The sequence below is a fragment of the Protopterus annectens genome, chromosome 3.part1, assembly GCF_019279795.1.
Source record: "Protopterus annectens isolate FY-2018-M chromosome 3.part1, PAN1.0, whole genome shotgun sequence".
Taxonomy (NCBI): domain Eukaryota; kingdom Metazoa; phylum Chordata; order Ceratodontiformes; family Protopteridae; genus Protopterus; species Protopterus annectens.
The window spans coordinates 408,713,853-408,732,714 of record NC_056732.1 but is presented as its reverse complement, the minus strand read 5'-3'; the positions used below and the strand labels follow the sequence as shown (position 1 = coordinate 408,732,714).

Below are 18,862 nucleotides of genomic sequence, written 5' to 3'. Positions count from 1 at the left end.
ATAACGTTCCATCTGTGTTGTCAATCTTCACATATCCTTGACATACCCTCCCTCTTCCCCCTGTCCCATAATTTTTATGGTGGATCAGATTTCCACTATGATATGGATCCTCTTCATTGGATTCAGATAAGGTCTCTCTTTTCTTTCTTTACATATGGTTGTTGTCTGTCACTGTTTTATGCAAACTTGATCTGAGGTAATTTGGCGAAGAGCATTATGGGTAGAGCTGAGCTTGAGAGTTTTTGGAGGGCGCAAGCTGGAATAACGGCTGAGATGATTCCAAGGATTGGAACCAAACCCTCTGTCAAGGATATGTGAAGATCAACAACACAGATGGAACGTTATGGTAAAACATAACTTCTTTAATTTGTTGCATATTTGGGAGACAGAAATATATTCCCCAATTGTTTCTTTGTGAATTGCTTATCCGTCTTCCCAAGCCTTTCTAACCTCCTCTGACTGATTCTTATAGTTATTATGCAATATTTTGTATGCTGTACTAGTTACTCCTTTTTAAATGGCAGCATTTGATGTTGTCCCTTTTATTCATCCTCAAGACTGGGTTTAGGATCCATCCTCAGATCTGATTTGGCCTTTCCACAGACTGATGCCTCGTGTCTCGAGCTCCTCCCTCTCCCATAATGCCCTGCATCTCCCTAACTCCTCAGAGCTCGTTTGCTACCTTCCAGCACAGATATGATTGGATTGTGTTCTTGAGTCTCAGATACGTACTGCCTGTGTTTTCCTTTTTTCCTTGCCTTAACCTCTGCTCTTTGTCTTTCTAGTTTGAAAAAAAAACTCTTGTAGTTACTTTTTTTCTTATTTTCCTCCCCTCCTGACTTTATTTAATGAGTAGTTTGCATTAGGGCCCTTCCCCCTCTTTGCAGGTCTTTCGCTTTCCCTTTTAAAAATAAAACATTTTTCTATATAATTGTTTTTCTCACCTTTGTGTGTGAGTGTGCTTGGTAGTCCTGTGCTTTACTTTTTTCATTAGCATCATTTAACCCCTTGCCACATGTCATTGACAGTAAACCAACTGGTTTTAAGCATTACTCCTCTTGTGGGCATAAGATTCCACACTGTGATGCCCATGAGAGGTGTGTGCACTGCCTAGGTCCTGCTCACCTTGATCAGGATTGTGAGGTGTGAGCAGGCTTCAACCCCTGTGCCCTGGCAGACAGGTACAACAAATTGAATTTATGAGGAATGATGTTTTCCTCTGGTGCTGAGACCCATGGGAAGCCTAACCCTTCCAAAGATCCCAAGGAGGGCAAGGAACATCGGATGCGAGCCCCTTCTGCCTCCCTGGGGGTCTCATCTCCCAGATGAGCGAAAATGTCCAAGCCATAGAATCTGTTCCAGTCAGATCCGAGAAAGAGCAAACCTTCCGGTCCAAAAGACTCCTCAGATCCGAGATTGTTTTCTCCAGATGTGATCTCCCCTCGGATCCAAGCGTCCTTGGATCCTAGAATGTCAGATGTCAAAAAAGTTTTGGACCAGTCAGAAGTTCTGACTCTTAGGAGCTCCACTCCCTCCACGGATCCCAGAGCTTCAGATCAGAGGTCTCGGAGCCACACTCCAAGGCACAGGAAATTTCCCTGTCCAGGCAGGCTGGCACAGTTGCCTGTAAGGTCTGCTCATTCCTCCATTTCCTCCAGGTAATCCAGACTTTCCAGCTCAGATATAGACAGGATGATGTAGAGCCTCTTGAAGGTTCAGGTTGAGATGGGGCTTTTACAGTCTCCGTCCCAATTCGGATCCATGAGAGCACCATCCCCCTTTACCTCCACTCCTCTTCTGATCTGACTGTTGGCTATGGAACCCCAAATTATAGATACCTCGAGAGAGACGTCGTCGGATCTGAGGATCCATACTTCCTTGACTCCGGCGTTGTCCCAGACTTGCTTGGTTCTGATCGGAGCAGAGCAGGTCCTAGACCCAAGAGGTCAGCGTTAATTCTGGGGGTTGGCCTCAGCTCTGACATGGTCAGATCCATCTCTACCTCTCAGAGCTTCAGCTCTTGACAGTTCAGGGCTGGTCTTGTCTGGAGGTGTTGGATCTGGGGTGGTGTCCACCTTCTCCTCTGAGGCTTTGTTGGCTTCGAGGAGGGAGGGGGCATGATTCCTAGGTTTGTCAGCCTTCCAGATGGCAGAGAGGGCATTCTCTAGGACTAGAGTTGTGTTTCCTTGCGCCCCAGAACCGGTCCAGCTTCTATCCAGTCCGAGTCTGGCTTCCATACCTTCTCTCCACAGTCACCCCACCCAACAGCCTTTCCAGACTTCTCTTCCTCAAGGGATCTCTCCTTCTTCTGAGTCCTTCACTGAGTCCCCCACAGGGGATGTACCTCAGAAGAGGACATGCAAAAGGAAGCACATGGACTCCCCCTTGGAGACAATAACCGAAGATTCAGATTTCGATGAAGGAGATGGGTCCCCGATCACCACCCAAGGACATCTCCTTCTGAAATATTCTGGAAATTCTGAAGCTTAAGGGGTGGGTGGTCTGCCCAAACCCCCGCTTCTGAGGAATCAGTCTTTCTGAAGGCCTTTGGAATGGGCCCATCTACATCCTGGGTGACCTCACCGGGAGACAAACGTATTGATTTGGTGTTCCACTGCTCTTGGAAGGAACCTGACACCATGGATCCCATTCCCATACGAGTGGATAAATATTTCAGCCCCCCCCCCTCCCCGCTGACCATCTTCATTGCAGTAAGGGCATCCCAGCTGATATTATCATAGTGTCAGCAGCCACAAAGAAAGAGCTGGGAGAACAAAGCTCCACTGTCCACCCCCCAAACAAGAAGTCTCAGGTGCTGGACAGACATGGGAAGTGCGTTTATGCCTCAGCCACTTTTTCTCTAAGAGTTTTAAATTACATGGTCCATTTTACTTGGCTGCAAAGGGACCTGGTTCAGTAGCTTACCAATTCCCTGTCAGGGTTCATGTCGATGGAGGACCTCCAGAAGGTGTCTCCCCAACTGGGCACCCTGTCCTCCCTAGCAGTAGTAATTATTTCTTTCTTAATGGAAACTGCTGTTCTAAATTCTACTAAAAACTGTACCAGTGCTGGTCTTTTATTTAGGACCTCTCCTATTTCTTTCCAGCTGCCTAAACTCTGATATCAATCCTTGACAGGGAAGGCAATCTCTAATCTGCAATACCTTGGTTCTTTGCCAGTTTTTTCCAATAAATTCCAGCCCCTCTTGCCTATTGTCTAGATCTCTAATTGCAATCATTCCTATTGGCAGAATCTCCTTTTGCCATGTCTGTTTTGGCTTAGTTCTTAGAATACTTCCTGCTACTTTATGGATATAATATTCTGTATATAATTCTTGTTATTCTCCTTAAAGGCCTGCATCCAAAATCCCTGTCTCTCCTTGTTTCTTGAGCTTCCCCCCTGTTTCAACATCATCCCTTTACACTTTGAATTATAGTTTTCTGCTTGTGCTACGTACAGGAGCCTTAACTGTGTAGCCCTGAAATACCCTTTCAAATCAGGTAACCCCAATCTGCCTTGTTCTACTGAAGAATCAGGTTATCCCACTTGACTCTTGCCAAACTTCCCCTCCCAGATAAAGTCCTTCAGCTCTTTATTAATTGCTATCCACAACTTCTCCTCTGGTTGATAAAAATCTGCCTGACCTGAGTATAAGACTAAAGGGACTAAAATATTTTAACTGCTGGTATCTTAACTATCCATATCCATACACAATTTTCTCAGTTTTTGCATTATCTTTTATTTATTTTATTTTATATTTGTTGACCGGGCTAGTCTTGCTGGATACATGTCCATTTTCAGTAGAGGCCCGAGGAGAAAAGCTCCAAGCATAAGTAAATTACAGAATACAAAATTAAAAAAATGGCTAGATTCCAATACATTAGAGAGAAAAAAATGGTTGGAAAACAAATAAAAGTTATTTTGTGAACAATAGTACAGAGTCTTGGCATAGGTTTAAGAAACAATCAAGTACAAAGTCTTTAGTAGGTTTCAGGTACAATCAAGCACAAGTTTACACAATATTTGAAAATTGTTATTCATTAAGTGAAAGGAGGAGAAAGAGAAAAGACAGGAAAGCACAAGTACTAGTATAAAGTTAGCTTCTACTGATTAATGCTGCAGAGGGGCCATAGCCCAGGAGGAAGGGGGTATAGCAAGAAGAGAAATAAGAGGAAAAGTATGATTCAGTCAGGCTTAGAGCAGGGACAAAGCCAGTGTATTTTTAGATGTTCTCTGAAATGTTTCTTGAAGAGTGGTGTAGATGAGAGAGAAGTGAGTGTTCTAGGAAGCTTGTTCCAGATTCTGCCCACAACATTGGTAAAGAGTGAGTCCCCAGCTTTGTTATTAGATTTAATGTTGGCAATTAGTTTAGTCTCTTCCCACATATCCTTAGCTGCCACACCAGAATCACTTTTAATCCATACTCCTAAATACTTCATTTTACCATGTCCCCATAAATACAGATGTTGCTGAACCAATTCATGCGTGGGTATATAATTTACCGCTATTGCCTTTGTTTTAGTTTTATTAATTTTGTATCCCGAAAAAATGTGAAACTGTCTCAGAATGTTCCACAACACTGTAATGTCTCTTTTTGGTTTGGTCAGGTATAAAATATCATCTGCATATAGAGTCAGCTTTTCTTGACTACCATACCAATTATATCCCTGAATTTCTGAGTCCCTTATTTTTTTTGCCAGTGGTTCTAAATATAATGCAAATGACAAAGGGGAAGAAGGACACTCCTGTCTATTTCCTCTGCTCAAGCAGAAATGATCAGAGAGGACCCCACCCACTCACCTCTAATCCCTCATATATCCTGCTAATCAACCTTATAATTTTTTTAGGAAATGTAAATGCTTCTATTGCTCTGCTCATAAAGTCCCAGCTTACTCAGTCAAATGCTTTCTCTGCATCAAGACCCACCAACAACAATGGTATTTTCTTACATTCTGCTTCCCTCTGGATCATCAATGTTCTGTTAATGCTGTCAAATGTTTGCCTCCCCTCCACAAAAACACATTGATCCATATCTATCAATTTTCTCATTACTTTTGTCATTCTTTTAGCCATTGTAGACATGAACACTTTATAATTGTGGTTTATTATTGAAATGGGCCTGTATGAAGCTGGATTTCATGGATCTTTACCCTCTTTAGGTATTATAGCTACCACTGCTTTCTTCCAGGATGTTGGTACTTCTCCTCCACTTAAAATACTGTTAAACAAAACCTTCCAGATCGTTATCAGTTTTTCCCTCCTTCCTTCCAAACTTCCACAGGAATACCATCTATTCCTGGGGATTTTCCTGTAGATTGGTTATACATCACCATTTTTATCTTATCTCCTCCTATCTTAACCGTTAGTAATTGAACTTCATCTACCTGTAACCTTGGCATATTTAATTCTTCCATAAACATTTGCATTTGTATCTTTTCCTAATTTCCATATTTCTTTGCTTTATACAGACTTTCATAGAATTACCAAAATATTTCTAATACCTCTACAGGATGTCTTTATACCTCCTTGTTATAGGCTCCCTTAACTTGGCGACAGCCCTTTCTACTTTCTGTAGCCTGAGTAGTTGTGCTAAATGTTTTTGTGCTCTACTGTTATTATCAAAAACAGTTGCTTAACACCAATCTTTCTAAACCCATGCATATTATCAAGGTAATCCCTTTTTTCAGATTAGCATTCTGCAGTTGATCCTCTTCTTGTTCTATGAGATTCCCTCTGTTTTGCAAAACATTTATCAGTCTCTAAATAATTCTTATTACTTCTTAACCATAGCTCCCTTTCTTTTATTTCCACCTTATTTTTAAACTCCACTTTAATTTTATCCCACTCCCCTAGCTATATTTTTGGAAGTAATTTATATCCTCTCTAATAGCTCCTGAATAACCTCCACTACCCATTCCTTAAATTCCTCTGTTTTCAACAAGTAGGTGGGAAAGCACCAGTGTCTCATTTTTATTTCATTACCCTGTGTTTTTATTTTAGTTATTATTGGCGCATGATCTGAAATAGTTATTGGATGCATATCAAGACCTTCAGTTAAATGCACATGTTCCTGTGAAATGTAAATTCTGTCTAGCCTAGCCTAGTTTTTATATCTTGAGGAATAATATCTAAATTCACTCCGAACTCCTGTTACTGAATTCACATCTTCCATGCCAAATATTTTCATAGATTTCTTCAAAAATCTACCCTCCATTGCTATACTTTCCCTTCTGGACCCCAGTGGCACATCTTCACTCCTGCAAATCACATTCCAGTCCCCACCTATAAGTAATATTCCTTGCCAAAAACTGATTATTTCTCTCAAAATTTTCTTAAGCTGCATTACATCAGTTTTAGGTGAAATATAATTTCATGTCAGTGTAATTCTCCTCCCTTGCCAGTAGCCCATTAGCACTACAAATCTGCCATTATTATTCTTTTTATCCATTTCTATCACTATTGGAGTTCCTGCTGCAATTAATATAAGTACTCATCCTCAGGAAATTTCACAAAAGACTTTGGACAGTTTTCTCAATATGACTGTTGAGAATACAGCTTCAGCTAGTCTAAGTAAAAGCTAAGAAGGGGTAAATGTTTTAGCTCACAATTCAAGTGAAGCCATGCCTGCTCTGTGTGCCATGTTGGGAGAAAGCAGAAATCAACGGAATGGTAACCCTTTTGCTGCAGTTGGAAAAAGCAGAGAGACAGCAGCTACTCCAGAGCTGCAGCAGCTGTATGATAAGGTGGAGAGACTGATTTTTTAAGGAAACGTCGGTTTTCTTTAACACTTTAAGTCTGCAAAGGTATGTGGAGCTTAATATTACCCTTAGAGGCTTGAGAGCTATGAAAAGTCCTTCCTCTCCTTTTAATTTACATGAGGAAGAAGAGAAAAGCTTCCATGCTAGATGGATAACTGCTGCCCACAAATGCAGCACTGAGTGGATACAGATTCTTATTGAGAGAGCCGACCTTAAAAGAAAGAAGTTAGTGACTGAGATGAAAGAGGCGTAGCAGAACATCATTCAGCCGTCTAACAATTCAGTTTTAGAAAGTTTCCTGGCTGGAATGAATGAAAGACTGTCAGGTTATGAAAACGAACTTATTACTCGCAAGAAGGATAAACTGCAGAGGGATATATCTGATTATAAATGGAAGTCTGCATTTAATGTTTCAACTAGCCCATCAAAGAAACGGCAGAGGGTGAGATTTCAGCAAGAAGCTGGAAGAAAAGTAAACAATGGCTACATTTCATCAGCAGGCAGTGAATCTTCGTTTGTGAATGATAACAGTGATGAAGAGAACACATTTCCAGGACTTCCTGAACCAGCTAACCCGGGCTATATGGCCAAGAATTTTCATGAACCAGAGAGGAATTATGTTAAAAAGAGGTCCAGGAACTATGAGTATGGACAGGACAGTTATGGGGAATATAACCCCAACTACCTGACATATAAAAAAGGCAAGTGGTACTGAGTTAAATGTTGTAAATAATGGTTATGTAGTAAATTTGTCTGGATGTATTTTATCAGATACTGATGTAGCACTGTTAAATAGAGGTTTAAAGTTTATTCCCACGGCTTTTCCTAGAGGGTATGAACTGAAAATTGAAGTGTTTAAATTTATTACAAAATTGTACTTAAAATCTTTTTTTGCACAAGATACAAATGTAATTCATGAAAATGATGTGGACAGTGAAGATGATCTAAGTGAAATGAGTTTTCATTCATGTGTTTCTGATTTAGAAACTGATGCTTATTGTAAGTTAAACACTGAAACTGTGACATACAAAAGTGATTTTATTCCTGTGTGTAGGGATGAAAATATACAGCAATCTTCTTCTGCTTTACAATTTTCAGTAGATAAAGGGCTTGAAAAAGAGAATAAAAACAAGAAAGAAGTTAAATATAATTTAAGTAGAGAAGAATGGAAAAGTCTATTAAAGTTAAGTGAAAATAGGGAATTGGTGTTTAAACCATCAGATAAAGGGGGTAAATTAGTGGTGCTTCATTACAATCAGTATCTGAATATGTGTTATGCTCATTTAAACAATGTTAAAGTTTATGCCTTAGTGGAGCTGGGATGTTATCAAGAAGCAGTAATTAAATACAAAGAACTGCTAATAAAGGTTTTAAGACTAAATTATTCCTCACAAGAGGATGTATATAAAAAATTGCAGTTAAAGATAACACTATGGCATACTTCTTTTGTGTCCCTAAAATACACAAAAGTTTAATGGATCTACCAGGACGTCCCATAGTCTCTGCATGCAGTTATTTTACACATAACTTAGCTCTTTTTTTACACTCCTGCTTGAAAGAAGAAGAAGCAGAGAAGCTAAGGTCTTATATCAAAAATTCCTTTGACATTTTAAGTAAAATCAGAAATGTAAAGTGGAAGAAGGACATGTTTTTCATTGTTATGGATGTTTTTTTATTTATTTATTTATTTTACATTTGTTAACTGTGATAGTCCAGCTCGATATATGTCCATTTTCAGTGGAGGCCCAGGGAGAAAAGCTCCAGAGAGACAATTTTTACAGAACATACAGACAAACTTGGGTACATATTTCATCTAGATCCATAAGGGTATCTAGTTATTGACACTTAATAGGTTTATACTACAGATACTTAAGTTACAAACTACAGACAGATACATTTTACAATAGTCATTAAACAGTTTTACGTTGTTCATACTAACACTGTTATATGTATGTTATCATACCTTTGATGTGGTATACATTTATATGCAAGTAACAGATAGGACTCTAGTTTAGGACAATGGTTACAGTAGTACTGGAGTGGATCCGGCATTAGTCTGGAGTTGAACAGGGACATAACCATTTGTTGTTGAGGTAGTTGTAGATAGCTTTTTTAAATGTAGGTAGTGAGATAATCAGGGATAAGGATGTAGGCAGGGAGTTCCAGATTTTGGCCACATAAGAAGAGTAAAGGGAGTCTCCAGCATGGTTGTTGGATCTAGTAACAGTTAACTGTAATTTGTCAGTTGAGCGGAGTTGCCTAGGACAGGAATATTGTTGGACAATGTTAGCCAGTGAGGGTGATATATTTTGTTGATGGAGTATGTTGTGAGTAGTAACCAGCTGATTATAAATAAGTAAGTTAGGTAGTTCCATCCAGCCTAATTGCTTTAGGTTTAAGTAGTGATGTGTACTGTAGGAGCTGTTGTTAGCAAATTTGGCTATCTGATTGTAGCAGGTTGTCATTTTATTGATTTCTGTTTTGGATAAGTTAATCAAGATGGGTGAGGCATACAGTAATGTTGAGAGAAGGTGTGTACGTGCAATTGTAGTTCTAGCATTATGGGTCAGGAATGCTTTATGTTTGTAGAGGCTACCTAGCTTTTTGTTAGTATTTTTAATGGCCAGATTGATTTGTACATCAAATTTGAGCTTATTGTCAATAGTAATACCTAGTAGTTTTGATTGGGCTTCAGGTGATATGGGGGTACCGTTATTAGAGTGGATAGTAAAGGTGCATGTGGGGGCAGTAGTAGTTGAGGGATGAAATAGTAGGAGCTTGTTTTTTTTGGGGTTGAGTAACAAGCCATTCTCAGTGAGCCATGTTTCCACTGAGTGAAAGTTATCCTGTGTCTTTTTGTGGAGGTCTGGTAAAGTGGGGGCATTACATATTATAGTTGAATCATCTGCATATTGAATAAGGCTTGAACCTTTTGCGACTGAGTGGAGATTATTTGTAAAAACTGAGAACAGCAAGAGGCCCAGTATAGATCCCTGAGGTACTCCAAGTGTTACAGGTAGGAGTGGAGACATGTTATTATTCCATAGTACTGCCTGTTGTCTATTGTTGAGGTAGTTTTTAAACCAGGAGACTGATAAGTTATCTAAGCCTAGGTTTAATAGATGGGAGATTAGTTTTTCATGGTTAACCATATCAAATGCCTTTGATAGGTCTAGGAAGAGGGCTGAAGAAAGCTTACCATTATTCCTGTTGTGGCTAATGGTATCTATGAATGCTAGCAGGGCGGTGGTTGTGCTATGTCCTGGCCGAAACCCATGCTGTGTATGAGATATGAGCTCTTGATCAATAAGGTGGGTTATTAATTGATGGTGAATACATTTTTCTAATATTTTAGCAAGTGGGGATAATATTGCTATTGGTCTGTAGTTAGATATGTCATAAGAATTTCCCCCTTTGTGTAGGGGTATGATACAGGCAGTTTTCCAGATCAAGGGTACTGAACCTTCTGAGATGGATCGGTTTATTAGGATTGAGACTGGTTTAGCTATTTCATTTGCTGCTAGTTTTAAGAATTCATTGGAGAGGGAATCTGCTCCTAGTGTTGTTGGTTTTAGTTGGGATAGTAGTTTTCTTATATAGGAGGTTGAGGTGGGTTGTAGCTTAAATGTGGGGCTGTTGTTAGGTTTGGGTGGGCACTTGTAGTATTTGGATAGGTTTGGTTTTGGGCAAGGGCAAGTACAGTCTCAGTAAAGAATGAGTTAAATGATTCAGCTATGTTTTCTTTTGTTAGGACTGTTGTTAGGGGTGGAGTAGTGGTTTTTCCAGGGTGTAGTAACCTATTTAAGCCTGCCCAGAATTTTTTTTGGATTGTTTGAATGTTGGGTTTGATGGGTGATAAAGTAATTTCTTTTATCTTGCATAACTAGTTTCTTAGTAAGATTTCTTAACTGTTGGTATGCTTGCTGTGTTGCTGGGTTTTTGTTGGACCTCCAGGCTATCCAGGCACTATTCCTTTCTTTTATTTTTTGCCTTGTTTCCCTTGATAGCCATGGAACTGTTTTAGATCTAATTCTGGTAGTTCTTGCAGGGGCATGCCTGTTTAGTATCTCTAGGAAGGTAGAGTTGAAGTGTTTGATAGCTTTGTCTAGGGGTAGATAATACAGTTGCGACCAGTTATAGAGCTGTAGATCTTGTAAGAAGTTTGGTAAGTTGAAGTGTTTTTTGTTTCTTATTGTTTGAAGTATAGGGGTTTGGGGGTGGTGGGAGTTGTATTTGAGTAGGAAGGTAGTTTGATGATCACTTAGTGAGTCAGGAAGGGTACCTGCTAAATATGAGCAAGGTATTTTGTTTAGTAGAATCCAGTCTAAAAGTGATTCTCTTTTACTGTTCTTGTCGATTCTAGTGGGTTCTTTGATTAGTTGAGAGAAGGTAAGTAGGTTGATATGATTAGTGGGAGCCTGGGAAGAGCATGTGAGCCAGTCAATATTAAAGTCCCCTAATAGAATAGTTTCTTGTGGCATGGTTTGTGATAGCCATTGGAGTAGATTTTCCATGATGGGGATATTATTGCCTGGGGGGATATAGCCTGTAACTAAGTTGATAGTTTTGTTACCACCTATTTTGAGCTTAGTTAAGAGTATTTCTGCCTTGTCCAGAGGGGGTAAAGTCAACTCAGTTTTAGCTATGGATAGTGTATTTTTATAAAGTAGAGCAATGCCTCCACCTTTCTTCACTGGTCTATCTTGACGAATTATACTGTATCCAGGTGGTAGTATCTCTGTATCCTTGGTGATTGGTTTTAGCCATGTTTCTGTTAAACTGATTATATCTGGGAGATATTGTGAGATCAGATCTTATTGTTGATGCTCCTGATATTTAGATTTAGAATGAGTAGACTATTTGCTGGTCTGGTATTGATTTGGGTTAGTTTGGGAGGTTTTATATTAGTAGCAGGTTTTGTATCATAAGGACCTGGGTTAGGGTGGATATCTCCATCATTTAATAGTTCACGTTGTTGTTTTTGCAGAGTTTTCACTATATTTTGCAGTATTATTATGTGTTTATGGGTAGTATTGGATTTGGGGTTGGTATTGATCGGTTTAAGAAGGGTATAAGTAGTGGCAGTGGTGTTGAATAGGGTGGGGCTTATTGTTAGGGAGTATGTAGAAGAGATGGGAGAGATAATGGATGTGGATTTATGAGTGAAGGAAGAGCTATTTTGTAATGGGTAGTTGTAACAAGTGATATGGTAGGTAAATGCTAGGAGGAGTAGTAGGGTTGTTTGCTGGAGGTAGATGTTCATTGTGATTGGCTTTGGTTGATTGACAGGAATGAATTAGAGTGATGTATTTAAGTGTATGAGGGTAGTAAGGATATGATAGGTAACAGGAAATGTAGAGGGTGGGAAGGATGTTGAGTGGTTGTAAGTTAATTGTGGGAGGTACTGGACAGGATTGGTAATAAGAAATGTAGAGGGCTGTAAGGATGTTGAGTGGATGTAAGTTAAGTGTGGGAGGGACTGGCCAGGTATAAGTGTAGGTGATGCGGGGGTGGGATTTGGGGGTAAGGTAGGGGAGCGGAGTGAGCCCGCAGGGCGAACGGAGCGGGTAGAGCCAAGTAGTGAAGTAAGAAGGTAGGTAGTGAGGAAAACAATCAGAGATGTGAAAGATAAGGTATACTAGGAGGTCAGGGGCTTACCAGTGGGGAGAAGGGAAGAAAGATAAGACTAAATTCAGAGCCACGAGGGGTGAGTAAGGTGGTACCAGAGGCAGGAATAGAACAGCTTAGGTTTGAGGACTGGTTTTGTAGGGACAATGTAACTGGTAGGTCACAATGTTATACTGCCCTCTAGTAGTTATTCCTTGTAACAACAATAGAGATATGACGGGAAGATTGGGAGAGTTGTAGAGAAAGGAGAGGAAACAATAGAAAGCCAGGGGGAGATATAGAGGTTAGAGTAATGGATGGTATAGAGGATAGTGAGTGGGAGACTATGGCTGCTGGTATTCCCAGGGACCGCTCACTTAAACTAATAAAAACAGGAATTAGTTACAGTTGTAGATAATGAGCAGGTTACGCATACATTTTTACTACAGTTCCTGCTTCCTAGGCCAGTACAGCACAGGGACAACAGTGGTCTTTTTCTGCGCTGGGATGAGGTAGCAGAGTTTGAGTATGAAGTCTGTATTTCTGTAGGTCTTGACCAGGCCAAGGGGCACAGTATCTGGGGAGGTTTATCCTGGCAGGAGGGTTACAAGCTTTAAAAAGAAGTGAAGAGAGGGAACAAAGTGTTAAAAGATCCACAATGCAGAGACATGCAATTCATCATTTAGACTTACAAGAATCCTCTATGCTGTTAAATGCTACACAATTCTAAGTCAAGCAAAGAATTCAGACTGTTATGTAACAATCTATTAGGCAATATGCACACAAACAGGCTATGAGAGTTAGAAACAATGACAAAATAGCTGCCATTACATTGGAATATCTAACATTCTATGTATTAAAAGGGCCAGTTAGTGGACCAAGTATGGACGCTAGTCTATACAATTAAGTATCATTCAGTTTAAACAGTTTGTTAATAAAATAGTACCAAAAGCATGTCTGTGCAGTGCCTGCCGTGCCTTAGCTAAATTTAAAATAATGGGCACAGAGGAAACAGTTATGCATTCAGTTTCTTGATAAAAACGAACAAAAACCTTTGCTTGCACTGGCGTCCGTAACTGCACTATTAAAATTAACACTTCGTTCAAACAGTTTGATGATACTATAGTACCACAAACATAGAACGCCAGCCAGGGATCATCGAGCAATGCTCAGTCTGGAATTTAAGCAATAATGCTGCGAAGCATACTGGTTGCATAGACCACTCAGCGGCGGAACAAAACTACAACTTATCCTGAGGGTTCCCGAGATACTTGTTTCCCCAGTAAGGAATGAGCACTAGCCAGGGAGATTATTTGCCTTTGATTTGCCTGCTGATCCTTAGCTCAATTTAATTTAACGGACACAAGGAAACAATTGCGCGTTTGGTTGCTTAAAACAGAACAAAAGTCATTTACTTGCATTGGCGTCCGTACCTAGTAAAAGAGAATATGCCAGTAAGTAGCATATGCAGTAAAACATAGCGAGGCTATTGGAATGCCGATGTGGATCCAGTTACAATCTAACAATTAACATACTACTATCCTGGAAGCTATGTACTAGATTCCAAGTGTGATATAAGCAATATCATACCCCATTCAACACTCCTGCTATACTAAAAGCGCACGAACTACTAGTCTGATGCTAGAGAAACTTAATACTGAACATGCATATAGTTTAGAAGCAATATTATTTTTTTTACAAGGACTTGCCTAAAACACATTTTATTATTGAGCTAATACATTTTTGTTTAAATAATAACATCTTTGAGTTCAATGGGGAACTTTATAGGCAGCTTCATGGAACAACAATGGACAGGTTTTGCCCCCATGTATGCAAATCTTTTCATGGGCATGTTTGAAAACAAATATGTATAGAGTAATTAATTTTTTAGAAAATATGTCATAAGTTATTATAGATTTATAGATAATTTAATATTAATTTGTGAAGGGGGGTGGGAAGAAGTGAATACATTTGTGCAAAAAAATTCAGATAAATCCCTATAATATCAAGTTTGATGGAATACAGACAGGTGTTAAAGTAAACTTTCTTGATATAACTTTGCAAGGTAAAAATGATGGTAGAATACAAACAAGTTTACATAGAAAATTTGAAGGAAGTGGTCATATACTGCATGGGGAAAGCTGTCACCCCTCCCACACTATTCAGTCTAGGAATTTCTTAGAATAAAAAGAATATGTAGTGATAAAAAAGAGTGTGAGAAGGAAGCAGAAAAAAACAGCACACATGTTTGTAACTAGAGGTTACAAGGAAACAGTGGTGGAAGAAAATAAAAGGAGGGTAGTACAACAAAATAATACTAAAAGCAGTATAGCATGCAAGGCAGAGTGCATCAACAGGATAAACAAAAATTATGTTATGTGACCAAATATACAGTGTTTACAGAAGTTTTAACAAATATGGTAAAATATCATTGGGGTATTTTAGAAAAAAATAAATTCCTTAATATAAGAGCAAATGAGTATCCCATGTTTTCTTATTCGAAAGGTAGAAGTATAAGAGATTTCTTGGTGCGTGGCAAGTTTCAGCTGCCTGTAAGTTATAGGAGTTTGGGGGTAGGTGTAACAGATACTTTCCCTTGTGGAAAGTGCAGTTGTTGCCAGTATGTAGTAAAACGTTTTGATAACATTTGTGAAAAGTATTGGAATAGTTTATGGTTTGAAATGTCCCTGTGGTAAGGTATACATAGGGGAAAGTAAAATAAGTTTCAAACAAAGGTTGAAGGAACATGTTAGGGATGTTAAGAAGGGCAAAGAAGAAAGTCCTGTTGCATCACATTTTAAAGAATGTCACAGTGGAAATATACAAGGCTTACAAGCTACAGTTTTGGGGCAAGTATAACAAATGTATGACTTTGATATTAAAAGACAACGTTGGAAGCTAGAATCTACTTTAATTCTGAAGTTTAACACTTTAATTCCGCATGGAATGAATCAAGAATGTCATTGGAAATGTTTTCTTTAATTAATTTAAGTTTATGATTGGTTAATTGTTTGTAACCATGCTATTTAAAGATAGAATATGTGAAGTAGTGATATACTCTGTAAAGGTTGAAGAGCCGAGGCGCTAGAGGAGTCTGCATTTTATGCTTTGTATTTGCTGCTAACCAGATTTTATTGGATCCAGTGTGTGCTTATTTTACTTGTCTTGTGGGATTACTTTGTGGATCTACTACTGGACTGGACTATAATTTTAATAAAATATAAAGGTAATCACTGGCTTCTTTCATTGTGTGGTGGTGAGCTGTTCTGTTTCCAGTTCATGGTGAAGTAATGTAAGTACTCCTCTTTTCCTTTGTCCCAGGTATTCTGTTGAATAACCATCCTGAAAAACCTTTCTTTATCAAATTCACATGTTCAGTTCTTTCTAAGTGTGTCTCCTGTAACATAGCTATTTGCACTGTTTTCCTTTTTTTAATATAGTTCACTACTTTCTTTTTTGTATTTATCTCTGAGACCATTGACATTCAAAGACATTACAGAAAGCATCATTGCATTAAAAAAATCATCATTCCCACCTTTCATGTATAACACATTCAAAGACATTACAGAAAGCATCATTGCATTTAAAAGTTATTATTCCCATCTTTTATGTATAACATCTTTTTTAAATGTCTAATTCAAAAGCGTTTGTGTTACGGCATACACTGTTTGACAGGTTGAATTTTTATATAGTTGTTTCTTGTCATATCCATTTTAACCTATGTCACCTTACAAAACTTTTTGTTTTATTGAAAGCCCTCAAACAAACAAAAAAACACACCCCAATATCCCCCCCAAACCTATTAACTTAATACTAACACACAAAACTATGTACATCTTCAAATACTGAACTTTTACCTTCCTGATAGGAACAAAAGTCCCAAACTGACAACCAGACTCACAGATCAGAGTTAACCTAAAAGAAAGGTTAAACATGCTGACACATGGTGCAGCCTGTGACAATACCATTGTTCTTTGTGAGAATTGATGCAGAAAATGTATTTGACAGAGTAAGCTGGGATTTTATGAGTAGGGCAAAGGAAGCATTTACATTTCCTGATACAATAATACGGTTAATTAGAAAGATACATGAGGGATTAGAGGCAAAACTCGAAGTGGGAGGGTTCCTCTCTGATAAGTTGTATCTGAACAGAGGAACCAGGCAAGCCTGTCCTCTTTCCCCTTTGTCATTTGTTTTATATTTAGAACCATTAGCAAAGAAAATAAGAGACACAGAAATTCAAGGATATAATTGGTATGGTGTTCAAGAAAAGTTGGCTTGATTTGCAGATGATATTATTTTGTACCTGATAGAACCAGGAAAGGACATCTCAGTGTTTTAGAACATTCTGAGACAGTTCTACGTTTTTTTTTGGGGGGGTATGAAATTAATGAAGATAAAGTAATTAAACTATGTACCCACACATGATTTGGTTCAGTAATATCCATATTTATGAGGACGTGATAAAATGAAGTATTTAGGAGTATGGATTAAAAAGGATTCTGTTATGTGGGAAGAGACTAAACAAAAGATAAACTGAAAAACTGGAAGCTCTTGAACCTGGATATGGATAACAAGATACAATCAGTAAAATGTTTTTAGTCCATTTAGTTTTATACACAGGTTAGGCATATTTTTATCGACCAGAGGAGAAGTTCTAGAATTAATGAAAGAGTGGAAGGATTTTATCTGGGAGGGGAAGAGGGCAAGTGTCAAGTGGGATAAGTTGATCCTCCTACTAGAACAAAGATGCTTAGGATTTCCTGATTAGAAGAGGTATTTTAGAGCTACATAGTTAAGTCTGTTATACATAACACAAGCAGAAAGCTACAATTCAAAGTAAAAAGGGATGATGATGAAGCAGGGGGCTAAATAAGGAAAGAGTGGGATTTTGGAAGCAGATCCTTCAGGAGAACAACAACAGTCATATAGAATATTATATTAATAAAGTAGCAAAAAGTATACTAAGAATTAAGCCAATGTGGGAATGGAAAAGGAGATTCTGCTGATAGGGATGACTGCAATTAGGGGTACAAAGAATAGGCAAGAGTGGACTGGAGTTTACTGGAGGAAGCTGGCAAAGGAACCAAGGTATTGTGAACAAATAATTAGAGAGGGAATGGTAATAGAATGGGAAGAGGCCAATAAGACATTTGATTTGCCGGTTAGTGATTGCCTTCCCTATCAGGGATTGATATCAGATTGTAAACAAAGAGAAAGGGATATGCAAATCCTAAGTCAAAGACCTGCCTTAGTTGAATTTTTAATTGAACATAGGACATAGCTGCTGTTAAAAAATGGGTAATTATTAGGACATATAAAATATTGCACAATAACTATAGGAATCAATCAGAGGATGTCAGAAAAGATAGGGAAGAGAGATTAGATATGCAATTCACAAAGAAACAATGGAGGGACAGTTGTATGTCTCCCAAATATCCAACAAAACCTAGAAGATTTTAGATTTTTGCCTGGAAGTGTTTGCATAGATACTTTTATACATTTCCTCATGTAGATGACAAATGTTGGAGGTGCAATGGATAAGAAAGAGATACCTGGAAGTATATGTTCTCAAAGTGTAATGAGTTGGCAGACTTTTAAAAATCCATACAGATTACTCTGTCAGGAATACTTAGCAAGCAATTGAGAATAACTAAGGAATTGTTTTGACCGGGGTTATAGGATCTGAATTCATAAGACAATAGTAAGGCCTTGTTAAGTTTATTTCTGGTGGCTGCCAAAAGTGCTGTTACTAGAAAATGGAACTCAAAGTCTAAACCAACTTTATTTGAAGTAGTGAATATTGTAACAGAGATAAAAGAACAGGAAGTGAGATCTTTAGAAAACAGTAGGCGTAAATTACATAGAAAAAATGGAACTTGTGGGAACAATACACGCAGAAAAAAATGTTTTGGAGGAGGAATGAGGTTTAAGAGGAGACAGCAATTGAACAATTGATGTAATGTTGCTTTGATTTTGTGGTATACAACAATATATGTGATATATAATGCTTTTAAATGTGAATTTGCAAATATGGCTTGTATATCAATGTAAGTCTGCCAGTGTCAGAAGTAATAATTCAATAAAGGTGTTTAAAAAAACAGCTTTAGTTTAATCGTTGAGGACTACTATCTAAGCTATGTATAACTACTGTTCTCATACTCTTGTATTCTATATGTAAAAAAGGCAAAAGAATTGGTTGACAATTTTTTTATATGTTTTTAGGTGCAGAACGGGTAATTACACTAAAAATGGAAATACCAGGATCTATGCCACCACTTATCCAGGAAATGTTGGAAAACTCAGAAGGACATGATCCTCATGCTGCAGGGCCTAGTTCAAGCACAGCAGAGCACAGCCCCAGCATTTCACCAGCCTCAGAGGACAGTAGCAGTGTCTGTCAGTCCCCGCTGAATTAGTGAGACTTTTGTGGCATCAAGAATTTCCACTTCAGGGATGAAACAGCAGAACGCATTTAAAATGCTTCACATTTTTTT

General features: G+C 38.5%; 1 protein-coding gene across 4 annotated transcripts in view; it reads left to right on the top strand.

Annotated features, from left to right (window-relative positions):
* The window catches only part of RARB (retinoic acid receptor beta), a 1,128,948-nt gene that overhangs the window by 1,109,110 nt on the left and 976 nt on the right, over positions 1-18,862 (top strand). For all 4 annotated transcript variants that reach the window (XM_044066879.1, XM_044066878.1, XM_044066881.1 and 1 more), the window contains exon 8: positions 18,591-18,862. This exon is cut by the window's right edge and continues 976 nt beyond it. In XM_044066879.1, coding sequence (XP_043922814.1) covers positions 18,591-18,784 — 194 coding nt within the window. In that variant the 3' untranslated portion in view covers positions 18,785-18,862. The remainder of the gene's footprint in view (positions 1-18,590) is intronic.